The 23,915-nt window shown below is 50.7% G+C and overlaps 1 protein-coding gene across 1 annotated transcript in view; it reads left to right on the forward strand.

The window, feature by feature from the left end:
* Positions 1-23,915, forward strand: part of TDRD6 (tudor domain containing 6) — a 2,323,386-nt gene that overhangs the window by 2,091,221 nt on the left and 208,250 nt on the right. The window contains exon 25 of the mRNA XM_086926239.1: positions 1,200-1,319. Coding sequence (XP_086782365.1) covers positions 1,200-1,319 — 120 coding nt within the window. The remainder of the gene's footprint in view (positions 1-1,199; positions 1,320-23,915) is intronic.

Here is a 23,915-nt window from a genome sequence, read left to right on the forward strand (position 1 = left end):
CGCTGTATAAATGTAATACATAAATAAATAATATTTCCTCCCTTGACACCACCATCCTTCTCTTATATTTAATCCTGACCTTGGAACCTACGAATAAAGCTATAACAGGTATCCATGAGCCAGTTTTAACTTCGTCACTCTGACTCCAATTTTTGTTCTATCACTGTACCCAGTCTTGGACTGACACTTTTTGTTGTGAACACTGTTTGGCACTTCCGAATTTGTTTTTGTCTTTGTGTTTTGTGTTCCCCCTCCCTATGCTCCGCCCTGTGCGTGGCTACGCCAGGGTGTCGTAGCAGACCCGATGATGAAGCATGTCACACACATTTGTGTGTGAGTGAGGGCAGTTTTTCCAAACATACAATTGTGTCACTGCTTTCTGTCTTCTCTATCTGTGGTCATTCCTCTCCCCCCCCTTCGTGTGTGTATTATATAGATTCCAGGGGCTTCGGGGTGGTAGAGTAGTTTTTTTACCCTCTCCCCTTCATTGTGTGAGAAAATACGATTCATTTAAGCCTTACTTCCATCATCTTGTTTTAGAAGTCGACTTACCCAGGAATAGTCTGGGTCTGGATGAAGATCCTGATTGGTCATGCTGCCAGTGAGTGCAGAACTAGTCAAATCGCTTTAAGTGATATTGTAATGGCATCCACCTAGGGTGTGGGGTATTTCATATACTCCAGGGAGAGTATATCACATATGTTGCTCCTTCACAGGGAGATGTTCTTTTGCTTTAGATGACTTAGATGGTCCATGGCAATCTTTGATTGCATTTCTTGTTCACGACGTCTTAAGGAGTTCAAATGCCGACATTGCCCACAGGTACTTAGCATATGCAATGGTGCAACTGTACGTTGAGGGTGGATCACAAACTAAGACTTGGACAACTACATTCACGATTCTATGCAATTAGAATCTGGGACAGGCTTATGTTGTAAATTGTAGAATAGTTGTATCGCAGAGGTTAAAGCTGGACCTTGTGGGGTTGCTCTCTTCTCTCTAGTACTCCAGTAGTCATGAATAGTACAAGGGATGCATACGTTGACAAAGTGGTAAACTCTACTGACCGTGTTGGGCTAAAATTATTCTTTAAAAAACATTTACTTGAAATTCTCAGTTTGTTAAAGATTCACTAAACCATTCTTTCTGATTTATTCAGCAATCTTTACAAACCTTTTGTTCACGTTTTTTGTGCATAGAAACAGCACCTGAGGACCAAGTCTTTTTGAATGCTGAAAATAAGATGTCCCTTTCATGTACCTGTCCAGAAGAAGCATATGATGAAACTGTCTTTAAGTCTTATTCGGCTGATGAAGAAGGTACTATCAGAATGATATTGAATGATGTTAACAATGTTATTTTACCCGTCATGTTATGTTTCTCCATTTTGGAATTTTCATTGGAACTCTTAACCTCCTTCTATCGCTATTAGGGTAGCTCCTGAAGGAGGTTTCAGAAATATATAAAAATGTTTCAATATTCTTTTAGCCCCTTTTTTGATTGCTGTGGTGGGGGCAGGACACCTAAGATTCATTGAGAGTGGCAGCATTTGAGGTGCATTTGAGGTGCTTGGAGTCCTAAATCAAAAACATCTTCAGATGTAGCTGGCTATTGATGACCTTTTAACATATATATATATGTGTGTGTGTATGTATGTATATATTACGTACTGGCATGCCACTAGGTAGTTATAGTTAGGACCTAGTTTCCATAGGAAATCTGCAACATTCTATTTGGAATAACTTTGGCGCCGGTTGACGAATCTTCGCGAAATTCTCAAAGATGGGGCGCTCCGCTCCGTCCCTGAAAGTTTCGGGATGATTCGTGAAGCTGAGGCCGAGAAAAAAAAGGGGTCCCTAAATGTGTTTTCCCCATGCAATTTTCCATAGGGACCTTCAGACACGGCTACAGCCCGAACTGCTGAACGGAATTACACCAAATGTGGCAAAAAGGTAGAGTTTTGTTCGAAGATCACGCTTTTTGTTAAATGGTGTAAATCCGTTCAGTAGTTCCTGGGAAAATCAAAAGTAAAATCATAGATAACTATCTATAGAAGTACGGTAGGCATACAGTACGCGTACCCTCCCGAGCGCAAGCTTTATGCTAATTGGCTGTCAACACTCCAAACCAGGAAGTGTTGGCAGCCATTTTGTGCCTCGGTAGAACCGAGGCACAAGAACACAGAAAAAGAAATGCGAAAAGGGGGCAGGGTAGAAACACTCTGACCCCCTAGGCCTGTTTAGGGGGTCCCAGAAGGACGTAGCCCCCTGGCGCATGCTGGAGGCTCCTGGTGGGCTAGTTGGCCCCCAGGGACTCCCAGTATTCAAGGGGATTATGTTCCCCAGCTGGAAACGCGCCAGGGGTCTGCGTTGCAGAGAGGTGTAATGAGGCCACGCCCCTTTTTACACCTCTCTGCAACGCAGCCCCGGGCGCATACTGGAGGTTCCTGGTGGGCTAGTTGGCCCCCAGAGACCCCCAGTATTCAAGGGAAATTAGTTCCCACTCTGGAAAAGCGCCAGGGGGCTGCGTTGCAGAGAGGTGTAATGAGGCCACGCCCCTTTTTACACCTCTCTGCAAGGCAGCCCCCTGGTGCATACTGGAGGTTCCTGGTGGGCTAGTTGACCCCCAGGGACCCCCAGTATGCAAGGGGACTTAATCCCCCAACCTAAAAATGGCAACGGGCGCGTTTGCACAGTGGTGAAGGTAGGGGCCGGGGCTTGAGGTGATGTCTGCAAACATGCACTGTGGCACGTTTTAAGTTGGGGAATTAATTCCTCTTCAATCCAGAGGTCCCCTAGGGGCCAACTAGCCCAACAGGCACCTCTAGTAAGTGCCTCGGAGCTGCGATGTAGAGTGTTGTAAAAAAGGGGCGTGGTCTCTGAACACCTCTCTGCAACGCAGCTCCCTGGCACATACTGGAGGTACCTGGTGGGCTACTTGGCCCACAGGGGACCTCAAGATTGAAGAGGAATTAATTCCCCAACTTAAAACGTGCCACAGGGCGTGTTTGCACACATGTCACCTCAGGCCCCGCCCCCTTTCCTTCACTATTGAGCAAAATATTCCTCTAAAATCAGCCGAACTACGAATTCCGATTTACTCACCTGTTACCACAAGGGACGTCCGTGCTGCATCTTTGAGCCCAGTACGGACCCTGAAAAGTAAATCTAAGTGTACTTACCAGTAACTTGTATTTCCTTCCATAGGAATCTATTGTGTGGTTTTCACCAGAAAAGTTTTTAAGTGTCTATTTTTGAAACGTACAAATATTCCTCTAAAATCAGCCAAACTACGAATTCCGATTTACTCACCTGTTATCAGGAGAGACCTCAGTGCTGCATCTTTTATCCTGAAAAGTAATTCGAACCATACTTACAGTAACTTGAATTCTGATAGATACATCTGCCAGTGGATGCCTCACCTTGTGAATATCCCCCTGCGTCAGCAACTTTCGGAAATTATTTTTGTAGCTTTGCGCCGACGTGGAACGAAGTCACAGAAGCACGGCATCGCGCGCGGCTCCGCTGACGTCACCGACACCATAATATGCCCACGTCGGCGTGATGACATCAGTTCCCTTTTTTCCACGTCGTCGATGCCAACGATTTTCGATGGATCCTCTGTGTTTGTTGGATATCGTTTTTCTTGTTCTTTCCAGTCAACATGTCATCGGAAAAAAACGGATTCAAGCCAGTGGTGCTTTTGTAGCACGCCGGCGTGGACAACGTCATAGGAGCACGGCATCGCGCACAACTCCGTCTGACGTCACCCACTCCTTATTAGGCCTACGTCGGCGTGATGACATCAGTTACGTTTTTTTCCGCCTCGTCGACGGTAACGTTTTTTTGGGATCTTCTGTGTTACAGATAGTAACTTTGTTGCTATTGTGTTTTTCTTTGTATCTGTTGGAGTTGCTGTCTTCCGTCGAGATGTCATCGAAGAAGACAGGCTTTAAGCAGTGCGATTCGTGTGGCAGGATGATGTCCATTACCAATCCTCATGGTGACTGCTTATGGTGTCTGGGCTCGGATCACAACGTCAATGGCTGTCATTCCTGGTCAAAGATGAATCCGAAGGCTCTTCGAGAATGTGAGGCGAAGCTCCTTCTTGCCAAGATAAAGGGTAAGGATGCCAAGAGGACTTTGAGGTCAAGATCAAGACACCCGAGGTCGAAGGCGAGGTCGAGGTCCCGATCGGAGTCGGCTTCGGGTCATGCTTCAAGTTCCTCGAAGAAGAAACAGAAGCGGAAGAAGCACAGTTCGAGACACCATTCTGGCAGGGAGTCGGACTCGAAGAAGAAGTAGTCTTCTCGAAGACGTCTTCTCGAAGACATCGTAAGGATACGTTGTCTCCCTCTCCAGCTCGTAAGCCTGAGGGTGAAGCCTCGCCTTTGCATTCTCGAGAGCCAACTCCGAATCCCGGATCGAATCCGTCTCCGGATCCGTAACTGTCTTCGGTACATGATGAAGAGGAAGTTGAAGTTCCTCAGGGTTCGGCGACTCCGGTGCATCAACCCGAGGAGCATGAGGAACAGGAGGAGTCTAATCTGGTACAGCCTCCTCGGGATCAGCCAGTGGGTTCGTACCCTCAGTTTCCTGGTCCAGGTCAGGACCCTTCGCATTTTCTTAACGCCATTGTGAGAAGTTGGCCTGATATATAATGTTCACTATTCTAGTGAGCACTTTGTATCAGTCCAAACAACCCTTATTGATGATTGGTTGTAAGTCAACCGTAGACCAGCTATCCTAGTAGCATGGACAAGAGCAGTCTTTAGGCTAAACTCTAGAGGGCGTGTTAAGCCAGCTGTTATACCATCACATATACCCCTTGAACACCAAGTGAAAGGACACCACACAAGTTGTTATGAAAATAAAAGGATATTTATTTAGAACACAACAACCCTGGACTCTTTATGAGGACAGGGTGCTAAGCACAATACAAAGCTCTTAAGAAAATACGCAAGTTGCACAATTTACACAAATGCCCAAGGGGCACGAAAAACCATATACTACAAAAGTGGAATGCGAAATTACTAGCAGGTAAGTACTACTCTAATAGACTTTAGGATCGCTAGGACTTGACTACTGAACCTTCAGATTACTAGCAGGAGGCCTAGGGGGATCGGGTGCAGAGTGTGCACTCACACGCGGGATGCGGGACAAAGTCTAACGTTGCTAGAAATTACAAAGTTAGTGTTATCGGACGAATCCGACTAGGTAGAGCTGAAACGAAAAAGGATCTGGACCCTTGGATAGTGAGGCTATGCTGGAGCACCGAAATGCTGAGGTTACCTAGCCCAGGGGCTGCGGCTGCATAGGTCTGAAAAGACGTCGGGAATCCTCGTTGCAGTCTATGGAGCCTGAAAGAAGTTGTTGCTGGCAGGCGACCAGTGAAGAGATTCGGATGGATCCAAGCCTGGATCGAAGATGGAGGATACCTGTAAGCAGAGTTGACCAAGTCCTGAATCACTAGCCAGTGATCAGATGGGCACCAGGATGGCACCGGATGGAGTCACCTCGACCAGGTGAGTGGGCGACGCTGGGCTCTGCAATCTCACAGACCAGGAGGCGTTGTCGGCGACCAGGATGGAGGTGCGAGCTGTCCCACGAAGGTCTCTGCTGTCGACGTCGCTGGACCCAGGATTGGGGCAACAAGTCTTGGCAAATGCAAGCCCACGCGGTGGACTTAAAATGGCGTCTGGAGTGGACCAGGAGGGTCCGGGGTGCTCCTCAGTTGGAGGGGAGCAAGGACCAGTCTGGAGCAACCAGACCAGCGGTGTTGTTGTCGTGGAGCGTCGTCAAGAGGGCCACAAGCCGGTAGGCAAGTAGCCGGACAACGCGGTGAGCAGCAAAGAGCAGAAGGGCCCCACGCAGATCTGGTGGATGCTGGGTGTGAGAAGGTGGCCTGATATGCAGTGCTCACTATTCTAGTGAACACTATGTATCAGTCCAGCAACCCTTATTGATGATTGGTTGTAAGTCAACCTTATAGATCAGCTATCCTAGTAGCATGGATACGAGCAGTCTAAGGCTAAAGACTCGAGAGGGCGTGTTAAGCCAGCTGTTTACCACACATATACCCCTTGAATACCCAGTGAAAGGACACCACACAAGTGTTATGAAAATAAACAAGATATTTATTAAGAATCACAACAGCCCTGTACTCTTTATGAGGACAGGGTACTAAGCATAAAACAAAACTCTTACGAAAATACTTAAGTTAGCACAGTACATACAAATGCCCGAGGGGCAAGGAAAACCATATACTCTGAAAGTGGAATGCGAAATTACTAGCAGGTAAGTACAGTACTAATAGGCTTAGGAATCGCTAGGACTTGACTATAGAATCTTCAGATTACTTCTAGGAGGCCTAGGGGACTCGGGTGCAGAGTGTGCACTCTCACCCGTGATGCGGGACAAAGTCTATGGTAGCTAGTAATGACAAAGTTAGTGTTCTCGGGCGAACCCGACATGGTTGGAGGAAAACGAAAGTGGATTCTGACCCTTGGATAGTGAGGCTATGCTGGGGCACCGAAATGCCGAAGTTACCTAGCCCAGGGGCTGCAGCTGCATAGGTCTCAAAAGACGTCGGGAATCCTCGTAGACGGGCCAGGAGCCTGGAAGAAAGAAGTTGCTGGCAGGCGACCAGTGAAGAAAGTTCGATGGATCCAAGCCTGGATCGAAGGAAGATGACACCTGAAAGCAGAGGGGACCAAGTTCGAGACTACTAGCCAGTAGTCAGGTGGCACCAGGAGGGCACCGGATGGTAGTCACCTCGACTAGGTGAGTGGGTGACGCTGTGCTCGCAGATCTCACGGACCAGGAGGCGTTGTCGGCGACCAGGATGGAGGAGCGAGCTGTCCCACGATGGATGAAGCTGTCGGCGTCGCTGGACCCAGGATTGGGCAACAAAGCCTTGGCAAATTCAAGCCCACGCGGTGGACTCAAAATGGCGTCTGGAGTGGACCAGGAGGGTCCGGGGTGCCTCTCTTGAAGAAGGAAGCAAGGGCCAGTCTGGAGCAACCAGACCAGCAGCAGTGATGTCGTCGGGCGTCGTGAAGAAGGCCACAAGCCAGCCGGCTAGTAGCCACACAGCGCGGTGAGCAGGCAAAAGCAGAAGGGCCCCACGCAGATTGTGGAGATGCTGGAGGGCTGATCTTCGGTGCTGGAGCTGCTCAGGGTTGGGGCTTCTCGGACCCCAAAGCACTCACCAGTGGAGCACACGGTGGGCTTGTTGCAAAGAAGTCGTGCAGTCTTGGCGATCGTCGGTCCCTCGAGGTCTCGTCGCACTCACGGTTCTCAGCTTTGCTGTAGAGGTGAGTAGAGGTCAGAGGTGCCAGGAAGCCGGGTCTCGTCGAGCTGGGCAGTCGGATTCCGGAGGAAGGACTTGCAGCAGACCGCAGTGTTCTTAGGATGGTGCCCGCTTGATGCAGGGTGACTACTCCTTAGCCACAAGGGAGAATCTTGAAGAAGGAAATCTTGATGTCTTTCGCAGAAAGTCGTGTCTTGATTCCAAAGATGATCTAATTTGAACAGGGGGCCCGCTCCTATCTTTATACTAAAAAAGGGGGCTGACCCGGTGACTAGGTCCTGCCTATGGGTGGGACTAGGAGGGGGTTGGTTACACCCCTCTGCCATGCCGGACTTTCCCCAGGCCAGGGGCTGGTGTGCCCCTGGAACTGGTTCTGACCGGCCTATGCGTAGTGAGCACCGGGGTGCCACTCAGCAGTCACCTTCCTGTAAAGCCCTGCCTACCCAGGATACACAAAACCATGTCTGGGACGGTGCTAGCACCGCCCCTGACAGGAAACCCTTTGTCCAGGCTCCCCTCGCTGGAAGGACTCCCAGCTGCAGGGGGTCAGACTCGTGTCTGTGGTGGCAGCATCTATTTTGTGGAGCTGAGGCTTCGTTTAACTTTAACCGGGGTTGACAGTTACATACATGTCGTGTCCCTCTAGAAGGATGGAATGCTAACCCCATCGCCAGAATTGGCGAGGAGTTAGTATTCCAATTCGTATGACACCTTACTCGACATATTTTGATAAAGCAATACCAAAGATAGCATTTAACCGCGAGGATTATAATGCACTTAAGAGTATATGGTATGCGATATCATGGAACAGCTATTTGGACTTGGTTCCGCAAGCTGCAGACAGGCTCAGCTCATGCCAGAGCACCATCTCACACGAATTCCAAGCACTCTGCCTTCAGGATTGTCAAGGCCTGCCATAGGAGTGACTGATAGGAATCTGTGTGTCCATTTTAGGGTTAGGTATAGGTATACTACACCTACAGCAAAGGGTGATTACACGACTTTGCCCCAGCTGTCATGCAGCCAGTTGTGTCAAATTTAGGAGGCCAGCCAGGGCTGGCATAATACATGCTTCAGCCTCTGGTAGGCCCTGGGTACACCTATGCCCTGAGTTACAGGGTCTGATAAGGTGGCCCAGTACCAATTGGTAAATGCACCTAGGGTACAGGTTGTAATTTAGAGAGAGAACAGCCAGGCTGTGGGTCTGATTGGCAGGCCCACAGCCAGAGAAAATCGTAAACCAGTGAAACAAAAGCAAAAAATCTGGGTGATCATAGGATTGCAGACCACTCTCCTACACTGGGGGGCTGGACATCGGTGCTGGAGCTGCTCAGGGTTAGGGCTTCTCGAACCCCAAAGCACTCACTCGAGGATCCCTCGGCGGTCGTGCTGGATCAGCGTCGTGCAGTTCTGAAGATGGTTGGTCCCTCGAGGTCTCGTCACACCCACGGATCTCAGCTGGGCTGATGATGTAGGTAGAGGTCAGAGGTGCCAGGGTAGCCGGGTCTCATCGTGCTGGTCGGTCGGATTCCGGAGGAAGGACGTGCAGCAAACCACAGTGTTCTTAGATGGTGCCTGCGGGTGCAGGGTGACTACTCCTTAGTCACAAGGGAGAAATCTTAGGAAGAAGTCTTGAGTTCCTTTCGTAGAAAGTAGTTTCAGGATTCAAAGATGATCTAATTTGGAAGGGGGCCCGCTCCTATCTTTATACTAAGGAAAGGGGCTGGCACGCAACTAGGTCCTGCCCATGGGTGGGACCAGGAAGGGGGGTGGTTACACCCCTCTCCCATGCCGGACTTTCCCCAGGTCAGGGGCTGGTGGGACCCTGGAACTGGTTCTAGCCGGCCTATGCATAGTGAGCACCGGGGTGCCACTTACAGTCACCTTCCTCTAAAGCCCTGCCTACCCAGGATACACAAAACCCTGTCTGGGATGGTGCTAGCACTGCCCCTGACAGGAAACCCTTTGTCCAAGCCTCCCTCGCTTGAAGGACTCCCAGCAGCAGGAGGTCAGACTTGTCTGTGGTGGCAGCATCCATTTTGTGATGCTGAGGCTTGAGTTAACTTGAACCGGGGTTCACAGTTACATACATGTTGTGTCCCTCTAGAAGGGTGGAATGCTAACCCCGTCGCCAGAATTGGCGAGGGGTTAGTATTCCAATTCGTATGACACCTTACTCGACATGTTTTGATAAAGCGATACCAGAGTTAGCATATAACCGCGAGGATTATAATGCACTTAAGAGTATATGGTACGTGTTATCATGGAACAGCTATTAGGACTTGGTTCCGCAAGCTGCAAACGGGCTCAGCTCATGCCAGAGCACCATCTCACACGATTCCAAGCACTCTGCCTTCCGGATTGTCAAGGCCTGCCATAGGAGTGACTGATAGGAATACGGGTGTCCATTTTAGGGTTAGATATAGGTATACTATATCTAAAGCAAAGGGTGAGTACACCACCTTGCCCCAGCTGTCGTGCAGCCAGTTGTGTCAGATTTAGATGGCCAGCCAGGGGTGGCATAATACATGCTGCAGCCCCTGGTAGGCCCTGGGTACACCTATGCCCTGAGTTACAGGGTCTGATAAGGTGGCCCAGTACCAATTGGCAAATGCACCTAAGGTACACGTGTCAATTTAGTGAGAGAACAGCAAGGCTGTTGGTCTGATTAGCAGGACCACAGCCAGAGAAGTCGTAAACCAGTGAAGCAAAAAGCAAAAATCTGGGGTGATCATAGGATTGCAGACCCTACTCTCCTACAGCCATGTATGGCGTTTATGCGAGAGCAATGTACCCCTCTGGTGCACCGGCTGGTCCCATGGGTCCATTGTCAATAAACCTGGGTTGCCTCAAGCTTATCTTCCGTCGCCTTTTCTACCATTTATGCCGACGCCGATTCCACCTTGGCATAGCTCGGCGCCACCGAGGTTGTCGACTCCGCTCACGGCTTTGCCGGCTCCGGAGCGACGTCGGGATCTAAATAAAGGTTCGGCGCCGGTTCCAGCTTCCAATACTCCGGCTGTTCCAGCTCCTCATTCGACGACGGCCCCCAATCGGAGTCGTTACCGAATCCGGCTACATCGGTTCGGTATGAATGGTCGAGGCGTAGAGCTCAGTGCCTTATGGAGGAAAAGTATTATGAGTAGCCTGACGTAGAGGAAGGAGAACTTCAGGATAAAAATGACTACTTTGAAGATTTGCATGATGCAAGTGGTCTGGAGCTTTCACCGGAATGGGTGTTTACTACGGTGTCTGATGCTCCTTCTAGGGATGTAGTTCGCTACCATGTAATGATTAAGAAGGCTGCAGATCTTTTGAATTTAACTTTACCATCTGTGGAGTACAAGTCCAACATCCTTACTGAGGTACTCCATTCTCCGTCATCTGTGGTTGAGCCAACTCTTCCATTTGCTGAGGCTCTTACTGAACCTATATTGGAAGTCTGGAATAGGCGTCTTACTGCTCCTGCGGTGTCAAGATCAGTTGCAAGACACTATAGAGTGGCACCTGGAGATCCTGAGTTCTTGTCCTCCCATCCTTTGGCGGAAAGTCTGGTTGTTCAGGCTGCTTGCTCTAAGAGATCGGCATGTGCTTTTCCCCAGGTTCCTGGAGATAAGGACTCTAAAAAGCAGGATCAGAATGCTAAAAAGGTGTTTTTGTCAGCTAGTATGGCTCTGAAATCGTCAAATGCTACTTGTCTGCTGGGCAGATATGTTCATGCTTTGATGGACACCTTTAAGCAGTTATCATATAAGCTTCCTGAGGAGGATAGGAAGAACTTTAGTGAGGTGGTGTCTGACACGCAGGCTGCAGCTCGTCAGGTTATACAGAGTGGCATGGACACTGCAGATTCAGTGGCTAGGATCATGGGGTCTTCAATCGCCACTAGAAGAGCTGCTTGGTTAAAGACTTCTGAGTTTTCAACTGATGTTCAGGCTGCTCTGATGGATTTACCTTTTGATGGCACTGGCGTTTTTGGGAAGAAAGTGGATGCCACCTTGAAAAGGTTTAAAGATAGCAGAGCGACAGCAAGGTCTTTGGGCTTACAGACAAGAGGCTCTTTCGCTAAGAAGTACAGGGGTTTTGGAAGATCTACTTTTCGTTCCAATAAGCAGAACCAGCATCAGCAGCAGCAGCAGCAAAATCCTTTGTACAAGTCCTATAGAGGTAGACAAAGGGGTCGTGCTCGTGGACGTCAAGCCTCCTCCTCCTCTACTTCCTCCTCTAATACCCACCCCCCACCTACAACAGCAAAGCAGCCCTAGATCCGCCATTCCGGATCATGCGGGTCCTGTAGGGGGTCGGCTTACTTATTTTCTACGGGATTGGGACTCGGTTAAATCAGATCTTTGGGTTCTCGATCTCGTAGAGAATGGGTATGCTCTTCCCTTTCAGGAGTTCCCTCCCAATTACCCTCCTTGCCAAGGTTTTTGCTCGGAGGACCACCTGTTGCTCTTGCAGGAAGAAGTCCTGGCACTGTTCAGAAAAGGTGTGATAGAGGGGGTTCCGGAGCAGGAGAGGGGTCAGGGGTGCTACTCCCGGTATTTCCTGATCCCAAAGAAGGATGGCAGACTTTGTCCAATCCTGGACCTCAGGATTTTGAACCTCTATCTCAAACAGGAGAAGTTCAAGATGCTCACTCTTGCGCAGGTTCTTCAAGCGCTGATGAAAGAAGACTGGATGGTGTCGATCGACTTACAGGATGCTTATTTCCACATCCCCATCCTGAAGTCGCACAGGAAGTATCTCCGTTTTACGGTGGGGTCGCAACACTACCAGTTTGCGGTCCTTCCGTTTGGACTTACTACTGCGCCTCGAGTCTTTACCAAGGTGATGGCTGTGGTGGCTGCACATCTCAGAATGTCAGGGATTCCTGTATTCCCTCATCTGGACGAATGGCTGATCAAAGCAGAATCTCCGGAGATAGTGCTCCATCATCTGCAAGAGACAACTCAGTTGTTGCACAGGTTGGTTTTTTCGATTAATGTACCCAAATCTCACCTGGTGCCCTCCCAGCGCAACCTGTTCATAGGTGCGGTACTGAACACAACTGTGTCTCGTGCATTCCCTCCTCCTCAAAGGATTCGCGACATGCAGGAAATGATTCCTTTATTTCAGAATGGAGCGGTTGTTCCAGTCCTGAAGGTCCTTAGTCTGCTCGATCTGATGGCTTTTTGCATTCTGTTGGTCAACCATGCACGCTGGCACATGAGGGCACTCCAGTGGTGCCTCCGCAGGTTGTATCAACACAACGGAGATCTCAGGGAGTCAGTGAGGATCTCCAGAGAAACTGCAGCGGATCTGTCCTGGTGGAGCGTGGAAGGCAATCTGTCACAAGGAAAGCCCTTTCAGCTGCCTCCTTCGGTGGCCACAGTGATAACGGTTGCATCCACTCTAGGGTGGGGTGCTCATCTGGGGGATCTGGAGGTCAAGGGTCTTTGGTCTCCAGAGGAAAGGTTGCTTCACATCAACCTTCTAGAGTTTCGGGGCAATCGTTTGGCACTCTAGGCCTTCCTCCTTTCCCTTCGCGGCCAGTAAGTTCAAGTCCTGACGGACAACACGACTGAGATGTGGAATATCAACAAGCAGGGAGGAGTGGGGTCGCGGTGTCTCTTCAGAGAGGCTCTGCGTCTCTGGTCCTGGGTTCAGGACCATCAGATTTGTCTGATGGCAAATCATCTGGCCGGGGTTCTGAACGTACGTGCGGACAGTCTGTCGGCAGTTCTCTGCCGACCACGAGTGGAGGCTCCATCCAGAGGTAATTCGTTATGTCTTTCGGACATGGGGAACTCCTCAGGTGGACCTGTTTGCCACTCACGAGAACGCTCACTGCCCTTCATTCTGCAGCCTCCGGTATCCGATACAGGGAGCGCTGGGGGGCGCGTTTCAGTTGAGTTGGGACTCACAAATCCTTTATGCGTTTCCTCCCATACCCTTTATTCCTCGGATTCTGATGAAGATTCGCCAAGACCTGGCCCAAGTTATATTGATCGCCCCGGATCAATATAAGGGTGTGGTACACAGATCTTCTCCTCCTCTCCTCGTGCCCTCCGCTCTGTCTCCCTCACAGGGCAGATCTCCTCTCCCAGATGGAGGGGCGGGTTCTACACCCCTACCTCCAGACCTTACACCTTCATGCCTGGAGATTGAGCGGGGCAACCTGAATTCCTTTTCTCTCCCACACAATGTGGTGGATGTCATCTTATCGGCCAGGCGTGACTCGACCAAGTCCATCTATTCTTATAGGTGGTCTACATTTGTTGCTTGGTGTGGAGAGAAGTCCATTGACCCTTTAATGGCTCGTTGACCAATATACTTCAATTTGCACTTTCCTTGGCCCAGCAGGGTTTCGCGGTAGCAACTATCAAAGGTTATTTGTCGCCCTTATCGGCGTTTCTTTTGTTTGCCGGACCAACCCTCTTTGTTTAAATCTCCTATTGTTTTACGATTTATTAAGGGCCTTACCAATGAATTTCCTCCTACACCTTTTATTGTTCCTCAATGGGATTTGAATCTGGTTCTTACTTTCCTGATGGGTTCGCCTTTCGAACCTATACACAAGTGTCCCTTGAGACTTTTGTCTTTCAAGACTATTTTTATGATTGCAATTACCTCGGCAAGGAGGGTAAGTGAGCTTCAAGCTCTTGGCTCAAAGCCCCCATTCTTGACCATTCATGCTGAACGAATGGTTCTTAGGACCAGGGCTGCTTTTCTGCCTAAGGTGGTAACTCCTTTCCATCTGGGGCAGTCCATTACCCTTCCTACCTTTTATCCTCCCCCTCACCCTCCCAAGGAGGAGGAGCGGCTTCACCGCTTGGACCCTAAGAGGGTGGTGAGTTTCTACCTGGACAGGACAAGGGAGTTCAGGTTGGATGACCAGCTGTTTGTTGGATTTGCTGGCTGCAGAAAAGGAAGAGCTGTGCACAAGCACACACTTTCAAGATGGATAATATTATGCATCAAGATCTGCTACTCTCTAGCGGGTAAGGACCCTCCTGAGGGTATAAAAGCTCATTCTACTAGAGCAAAGTCTGCTACATCTGCTTTATCTAGAGGTGTACCTATTGAGGATATTTGTAGAGCCGCAACTTGGGCCTCCCTCCACACTTTGGTGAAGCATTATTGCTTGGATACCGAGGTGAGGAGGGACGGACACTTTGCGCGCTCTGTCCTCCAAGATTTTCTAGTATAAGACAGTGGACACCCTCCTCCGGGAGTGGGGACTGCTGTGGGACTCTATTCACAAGGTGAGGAATCCAATGGCCAATGTATCTATCAGAAGAACAAGTTACTTACCTTCGGTAACGCTTTTTCTGGTAGATACAGTATCTGCCGGTGGATTCCTCACATTCCTCACTGACTCACCCGCCTCCCCGTTGTCCACTCTGCTATACCTGAGTTTATGTATATTTATATTTGTATTTATTTTGGGTTTTTCATACCTTAGCTACGCACTGTGTGTTTTTGAATTGCATGTACTGTGTACACTGTATATGCATATATCTACTGTCATTGGTCCGTCCAGGTGCCTCGAAGGCACGGAAAAAAAGGCAGAACTGATGTCATCACGCTGACGTAGGCCTAATAAGGAGTCTGTGACGTCAGACGGAGTAGCGCGCGATGCCGTGCTCCTATGACGTCGTCCACGCCGGCGTGCTACAAAAGGGTAAACATGGCCCACAGCCCTCCCAGCACCCAAAGTCCCCCCTCCCCTAGCCCCTACCCCCACACACCCCCCCCCCTACCGCATGGTCATCATTCCTCGTCTCCACTTCAGTACATAAAATCTGAACCCAATGTATACTCTGGTTGCTAACGACTTATCCCACATTTACCAGAGGGTCTTGATCCGCCGGAGGCCCGAGCCACAGGCCCTAAAAACAGCCCATCTCTTCCAAATTTTGAAGTGTTTCCGTGGGCAGCCCCTAGCAACAAATATCGGCTTCTCCAGCCCCATGCAGAACCTCTTCCAAGCCACTACTGTAGGGACTTGCGTGTCTTTCCAAGCTCTGGCCACATCCCTCTTGGCAAGGGTGAGGCCCAACAAAAGCAAATGTCTCTTCTAAATAATCCCACCGACCCCCTCTAAAACATGCAGGAGACCTAACTGTGGTGTACGGGGAAGTTCCCATCCAAGCACTTCAGACAAACAGTCCCACAGCCCTTTCCAACATATAGCCAGTGCTGAACAGCTCCAAACTGTATGCAGGAACGTCCCAACTTCCAGCCCACACCGAAGACAGTCCGAGGACATGGCCCGCCCGCCATAAGCGTTGTCTGGTAAAATATGCCCTATGGAGGTATTTGAACTGTATAAGCCGGAGGTGTACCGAGATGGCGGCACCCCGGGGTCCGGCCAATGCCTCCCTCCAATCCTCCTCTTCCAAGGCACCTACATCCGCCTCCCAGGACTCCCGTAATTTCTGTAACGAAGCGGAACAGTGCCTAACTAAGGATTGATATATACGGGATATTTTCTTAGGCCCCAGGTCTCCATAAATACTTTGGAATTGAAGGTACTTGAAGAACTGAGTACGGGGCATACCAAACTCCCGGCTTAGCTCCTGAAATGACTTAAGGGTCACCCCTGATAGCACGTCTCCCAATGTGGAAATGCCTATACTGTCCCACCCCCCAAAACCTTGTAACGCGGCTAGACCAGGGAATCGGCCATTGCGCCAGAGGGGAGTTTCACCCGTCAAAATGTTCCACCAACCCATACGCCGCAGGGCTTGCCTCCAGATCTGAAACACTAATTGTCTGCCGGGCGGTAGCGTCTTCCGTGTCTGCGCCGCGTAGACGATAGTGTGAAGCGAGTGGGCACCCATTAGGAGGCGTTCCAAGGCGTACGCTGGGTTTCTCCTATCCCCATACCACCAATCATTTAGAACAAGCAGATGGGATGCCTGGTAGTAGGAGAGGATGTCAGAGGTCGCCAGGCCACCACAATAGGAGGAGAGGAAGCACGTGCGCGCTGCGATCCGAACAGCGCCCCCAGTCCAAAGGAACTGTCCAAGCACTGCGTTTACCTGCCGAAACCATGAGGAAGGTATTGGGTATGGATAGTTCTGCAATTGGTACAGCAGTCTAGGGAGGGCCACCATTTTGAAAATAGCAGACCTGCCGTATATGGTCAACAGCATGCGGGACCACGTTTTGATATCTGCTTTGGCCCGCTCCCACACCGGCACAACATTCCTCTCCCAGGAGATCGCTGGAACATCAGATAAAAAGACGCCCAGGTATTTAATTCCTCCTGTTGCTACCTGTAGCGCTGACGCCCAATCTCCAGCCCGTGTTCGCCCCCCCAGTACCCATAAGGTCGATTTGCGATGGTTCATGTACAGCCCCGACGTCTCGCCAAAAATCTGCATGATTTCCATGATACGTGGCCCTGACCGGTCAATGTCTGTTAGAAAAAATTAAACATCTTCCGCATACAGCGCTATTCTATTAGACCGGTCCCGGTCCCACTCAAATCCCCGTAGCTGTGCGTCCATGCGCACCCACACGGCCAGCGGCTCAATGGCCAGGGCAAAGAGGTAGGGCGAGAGGGGACAACCCTGCCGGGTGCCTCTCCCAATGGTGAATCTAGAGGAGGTGACCCCTGCTACCCTAACTGAAGCCGTCAAGTCAGTATACAGCAGCCGGATATACGACAGGAAGCTGGTGTAGGAAGGTGGATATCGGACTATGGTTGCCCCCAATATTTTGCCTAGTGTTTAGCTGGTTTTCGACATAGTTGGCCTGGGATCCTGCTATTCAGGACCCCAGGCTTCCTGCTCTCTCTGTTAAAATGGACTCTGTGTACTTTAGGTACATATCTAATTGGATACTGGGTCACCTTAATGGCCCCTGTACAGTGTACCTTAGGTACCCAGGGCATAGGTGTACCCAGGGCCTACCAGGTGCTGCAGCATGTATTATGCCACCCCTGGCTGTTCATCCAAACTGACACAACTGGCTGGTAACACAGCTGGGTCAAGGTGGTGTAATCACCCTTTGCTGTAGATATAGTATACCTATATCTAACCCTAAAATGGACACATATTCTCCTATAAGCCACTCCTATGGCAGGCCTGATCAATCCTGAAGGCAGAGTGCTTGGAATTATGTGAGATGGTGCTCTAGCATGAGCTGAGCCTGTCCGCAGCTTTCGGACGATGTCCATATAGCTGTTCCATGATAACACTATACCATATACTCTTAAGTGCATTATAATCCTCGCGGTTATTGCTAACTTTGGCGTAGCATTATCAAAACATGTCGAGTAAGGTGTCATACGAATTGGAATACTACCCCCTCGCCAGTTCTGGCGACGGGGCGAGCATTCCATCCTTTTAGAGGGACACAACATGTATGGAACTAGAACCCCGGTTAAATTTAACCCGAGCCTCAGCATCACACAATGGATGCTGCTGCCACAGACACAAGTCTGACCTCCTGCTGCTGGGAGTCCTTCCAGCAACGGAGGCCTGGACAAAGGATTTCCTACCTGGGGAGGTGCTAGCTCCACCCCAGACAGAACTTTGTGTATCAAGATAGGCACTGCTGAAAGGAATGAGACATGCCTGGGGCACACAAGTTCAAACCCAGTTACTGGGGCACTCCAGCCCCAGCTCTGGCGCAAAACCAGACAAAGGATAGGGGGTGTAACCATCCCCCATCCTGGTCACACCCATGGGAGGGACCTAGTCACAGTACAGCCCCCTTTAGCAGAATAAAGGTAGGAGCTGGTCCCATTCCAGATTAGATTATCCTGAATTGAAACTACAAAGAGGAAACTCTGGACTTCGACGTTCTGCTCCACAGAAGACTGAAGAAAATCTCCCTTGTGGCCAAGTAGTGACCACCCTGCATAAGCAGGCACCATCAAGCGTCCTAGCCGTTCACTTTGTCGTCCTTCCTGGTGGAACCAAACTTCAGAGCCCGACGAGACTCTGACTTTCAGACCTCTACGTACATCTGCAGCACAGCTGAGATCTGTGGGTGTGACGAGACACGAGGGTCCGGCCATCTTGGAGAAACTGCACTTCGCTTCCAGCACGACTTCAGAGGCATCCTCGAGTAAGTGCTTTGGGGATTGAGAATCCCCAGCCCCGAGCAGCTCCTGCACAGAAGACCAGCCCTCCAGCATCCACGAGATCTGCGTGGGGCCCTTTTGCTTGATTGCTGCTCGACGCGTTGTCTGGTCACTTGCCGGCTTGCTAGTGGCCTCCTAGACGACGATCCTTGAAATCTACACCGCTGGTCTGGTTGCTCCAGACTGGCCCTTGCTTCCCTACAAAGGAGAAGCACCCCAGACCATCCTGGTCTGCACCAGACGGCATCTTCAATCACCGCATGGGTTGCCTTTGCCAATGCCTGTTGACTCCGAATCCGGATCAGACACCGCCGACAGCGAGAGCCTGCGTAGGACAGCTCGTGCCCCCATCCTGGTCGTCGAAGACACCTCCTGGTCCACGTGACTGCAGAGTCAAGTGTCCACCCTTCACCTGATCACGACAACAGCATCTGGTTCCTTCCTGGTTCCACTCCGGTCACTGGCTAGTGACTGTGAACATTGTCCCCTCTGCTTTCAGGTCTCCATCTTTCTCGATCCGCCCTTGGATCACTCCGGACATCTTCCTCCTGGTCGCCTGCAGCATCTTTCTCCAAGGCTCCATTGGCTTCAACGCGGAAACCCGACACACTTTCACACCTATGCGCCCGTGGGTGAGGTAACTAGAGCATTTCGGTGCTCATAGGTAGATTGACTCTCCTAGTGTCCAGGTATCCTGTAGTTTTAGTCGTAACCAATCGGACCTGTCCTTATTCACGATTTTGTAACTTGTTCGTGCCCATTGACTTTGTACCGCATCTTGCGTGTGAGTTCACACTCTGCACACGCGTCCCGTGGGCCTCCTGCTCCTTACCTAAGGTTAGGGTAGTGTAGACCCAGCGATCCTACAGCCTCTGGGCATCTTCATTTCTTCTATTGTTCTACTTACACCATTTACTTAGTATATGGTATGTCGTGCCCCTAGGGCACCATTGTAATTTGTGCGACTTATTGTATTTTTCTTAAGAGTCTTGTTATGTGCTTAGCCCTCTGATCTCATAAAGAGTTCAGAGCGGTTTGTTAGTAATAAATATATTGTTTATTTTCATAACAACCTGTGTGGTGTCCTTTCATCTGGTATTCAAGGGGTTATATGTGGTAAAAAAGCTGGCTTCACATGCCAAAAGAGTTTAGCCTAAGACTGCTTTGTCTGTGCTACCATTAGGATAGCTGGTCTATAAGGTTGACTTTACAACCAATCACCATAAGGGTTGTTTGGACTGGTACAAGGTGATCACTAAAACTAGTGAGCATCATATATCAGGCCAACTTCTCACAGCGGGGACCCAGATTCAGTTGCGATAGGAGGGCGAATAAGTAGACCCAACTCAGCGAGTCAAATGCCCTGTCCATATCTGCCAACAGGATCGCCACAGGCACCCCGGTGTTCGGGACTGCTGCCACCGCCACATGTGCTCTTTGAATGTTATGTCTGGTCGCCCTCTGCGGCATAAAGCCGGGGGGGGGGGTAGACTGCCCCGCTCCCAAGCTTCCTCCACAGCCATTCTATAATATGCCCCCAGCTGTAGGTGGTATTTTTTAAAGAATTCACTGGGAAATCCGTTGGGCCCGGGCGCTTTACCGGTATTAAGTTCGCCCAGTACGGTACCAAGTTCCTCCTCCGTTAAAGGGAGATCCAGACAGTCTCGCACCTCGTCCGAGACTGAACGTTGTGGCATATCCGCTAGGAATTTGTCCACAACGTCGGCTGGGAGACATTCATTGGGAGCATGCAGGCTAGCGTAGTAAGTGGCAAACCCCTCTGCTAATGCCTTGTGATCCAGGACTGGGGACCCCTCAGTATCTAATATCTGAGGCAAGGGCTGGGCCTGGAACGTACCCTGGCAGAGCCGTACTCCCTAGGAGCTCTAATGCTGCAATGTCGGTCTCAGCCCAAACCAGGTTCTCCATACGTGTCTTCCGCGCTGCAGTGCACCATGCTATGTCCACTCCCCTGAGCGCTGGCTTCATGGACTCCCACACCGTGCTAATCTCCGCTACCGACCCTACATTTTCGGTCAGAAAAATAGCCTCACCAATGTGCCTCTGGTAGTCTGGCTGCTGCAGATGCCACACGGAGAGGCGCCACCTGAATGGCCGCCGCTCTTTGTCTAAACTAACGTCCACTGTGGTGGAAGAGTGGTCCTAAAGCCCGCGGGGCAGGATGTCTGCTGCCTCCACCCTATGTATCGCCACATCTGGGACAAATAGGTAATCCAGCCTGGAAAAGGATTTATGAACCGCGGATACGCAAGTGTAACCCCTTGTATTACCATGTAGGTGCCGCCAAGTGTCCATCCAGTTAAGGCCCGTGCAATGTCAGGAAGTTTAGTAGAGGGGCCTACAGCCCCACCGCTACCTGGGCGATACCTATCCATATGTCTGTCCATAATATCATTCCAATCTCCTATGATTTGTAGCGCATCGGGAATGTCAGCCCACACCCCAAAAAGCTTTTCGACCAGGGACCACTGCAGAGGGGGCAGGGCACAAACACTTCCCAGCGTACCCTTGATAATGATGTAACGACCCTGCACATCGGTCCATTGAGCTGAGTGGACATAAGGGATCCTGCGATGTAGGAGGATAGGCACTCCCCTAGAGCCTCTCGTAAAACCAGCGTGAAACACCTATCTGAAAGAGACACGTTAGTGATAGATTCCTTACCTTAGAATATCCCCAGGCGTCAGACTGGATCCGGAAATTTTTGCGTAGCAGTACCCTTGCGCGTTGGTAGGCGTCGTCTGCGGCTCCGCGTCTGTCGTCGGCGTCGTGGGTGCCGTGATGACGTCATCGGAGTACTTAGACGCCGCCTCCGCGTGCTGAAGTTAGTTCTTCTTTTTTCCGCGCCAGCAAGCGCAGATCTGGAAAAAGCAGTACTTTAGTCACTTTTTGACTAGTATTTTTTGATCACTTTTGATCATTTTCTCGTGAGTCTTGCGACTCCGGATGGTGCCTAGGGATGCCTGGTTTCAAGCCTTGCGAGGATTGCGACCGACTGATGTCGGCCACTGACACTCACCGTCGGTGTCTCCACTGCCGGGCCCTGACTTCGAATGCTAGGCGGAAGCGGTCCCGCAAGCGACTCGAACTCCGGCAGTGTGCCCCGCGCCGCGAGAGGTCCCGATCCCACAGGAGGTCGAGAGACAGGTCGCGGGGCCGTAGCCTTCAGAACTCCGAAAGTCGGCATCACTCCTCCGGGACGAAGTCGTCGTCAGGTAAGCACAAGAAGTCGAAGAGACGTCATCGCTCTTCTGACTCCCCCCGACGCTCGTGCGACTCGGCCGGGGGTCCGAGTGACACCGCCCACGCGGCTCCGTCGAAGTCGCGGGCGTCGCGGCCTGCTCCACACCCTCCGGTCCCTGGGCTGGACGCGACGCCAAGGGAGATCGAGCGCTTCCTCATTGCCATGAGGAACCTCTCTTCCCCGATGTGTTCCCCAGCGCCTTCGGGCCCAGCGGACCCGTCTGGGGCCCCTAGCGGGTCGGAGGCTTCGGCCCGACGCCGTCGGGTGCTTCGGGCCCGGCGCCGCAGGGCCCCATTGGATCCTCTTCGGGATCCGAGTCGTCGCCGGTTGACCTAACGACACCGCTTGGGGAGTTTAGCTTCTATGAACCGGCCTCATCATTTGACAACCCTGACTATCAGGGGATAGGTGAAGAGGAGTATTGGGAGGGTTCTGAGGACTCTCTGACCGAGATTGTCAGTCTCAAGAGGACTGCACAGGTGGACTTAGGGATGCCGGTGGTCTGGACACATCACCAGACACTGGCTTTGTCTCACCTCCTAGCGTGGCTATGGAGGAGGGGGCAACCTACAGTCTGGTGTTGATGAGGGCAGCCAAGGCCTTGGGCCTTGAGCTCCCCGTCACGGCCGTGAGGACTAACCTCCTCACTGAGGTCCTTAAACCGCAGTCAAACTCGGCCGAGCCTCTGCTGCCGTTTAATGAAGCCTTGACCGACGTTCTTTTGGGCACTTGGTCCAGGCCCGCTAGGGGTTCGCCTGTAGATAGGAACGTGGCCAGACGCCACCGCCTGACCCAGGGCGACACATGTTTCCTGTCCACCCACACCACCCCCGAGAGCCTGGTCATCCAGGCATCAAATTCCCAGACCGCATTCCCGTCTGCTCCGCCGGACAGGGAATCCAAGAGGTATGAGCAGTACGGCAAAAAGGTATTCTCCTCCCTTAGTCTGGGACTGCGGTCTTCCAACACTGCATGCCTCTTGGGCCGCTACACCCACTCTGTGGGATACGGTCGCGGAATTGCTGCCAGTGTGTCCGTTGGAGGTACGGGCCAAACTCGGCCAAGCCCTTGTGGAAGGCCAGGATGCAGCAAAATATTCTATCCGGTGTGGGCTGGATACCACCGACTCACTAGGTAGAGCGATGGCAACGACGGTGGCGATTCGTCGCCACGCCTGGTTGAGGTCCGCCAACTTTTCGGACGATGTCCAGAACACACTAATGGACATGCCGTTTGATGGCCGTCGCCTTTATGGTGACAAGGCAAACCATGCGCTTGAGCGCTTTATGGACTCAAGGGCTACGGCCAAGTCCTTGAGCCTTGAAAAAGTTTCTGAGAACACCCGTTGTATTCTTCCTGGCAATGATCCATAAAAAATTGAATGACCCCCCAGGACGACCCATCGTCTCTGGGTGCGACTCAGGCCTTGAGCCTCTTTCCAAATACGTCAATTTTTTTCTAAAACCGTTTGTGAGTAAAGTCAAATCTTATTTGAGAGACACTACTGACTTCTTGGTGAAAGTCGAAGGTACGCCATTCGATCCAACAACACAACTCATGGTAACAATGGATGTGACATTCCTCTATACGCAGATCCCTCAGGACGAAGCGTTGGAGGTGATGGAGCTGTATCTGGAAATGAGAGAGAGACCGCATAGGGTTCCCATATCATTTATTCTAAAACTGGCAGAAGTGGCTCTGAGAAAGAACTACTTCCGCTTTAATGATGAATTCTTTATGCAAATAAAGGGCACTGCGATGGGGTGCCCTTACGCCCCAGAAATGGCCGTGTTGTATATGGCAGAATACGAGAAAAGATTTGTGGAAGACTACAATCCGTATAAACAGCACATTATACAGTGGTTACGATATATTGATGACGTGTGGCTCCTGTGGCAGGGGAGCCACGACGAACTGCTCAAATTCCACGAGTGGCTAAATATGAAACATCAGGATATAAAATTCTCCATAGATTATAGCTGTATTAAGATGACATTCTTGGATGTAGAAATCACATGCGCAGAGGGCCGTTTAAAGGCTTCCGTGAACAAGAAAAAAACGGACAAAAACACAATTCTTCACCACAAGAGTGCGCATCCGAGAAACTTAAGGGCCAATCTACCCTATGGGCAGCTACTTCGTAGAAGAAGGAATTGTTCAGAAGTAGGAGAGTACGATCAACATGCACAGTCTTTTTGTGACTTAATGATCCACAGCGTTTACCCGAGAAAGTTATTAAAACATTCCTACAAGAGG

Source organism: Lissotriton vulgaris, chromosome 6 (assembly GCF_964263255.1).
Source record: "Lissotriton vulgaris chromosome 6, aLisVul1.2, whole genome shotgun sequence".
NCBI classification, from domain to species: Eukaryota; Metazoa; Chordata; class Amphibia; order Caudata; family Salamandridae; genus Lissotriton; species Lissotriton vulgaris.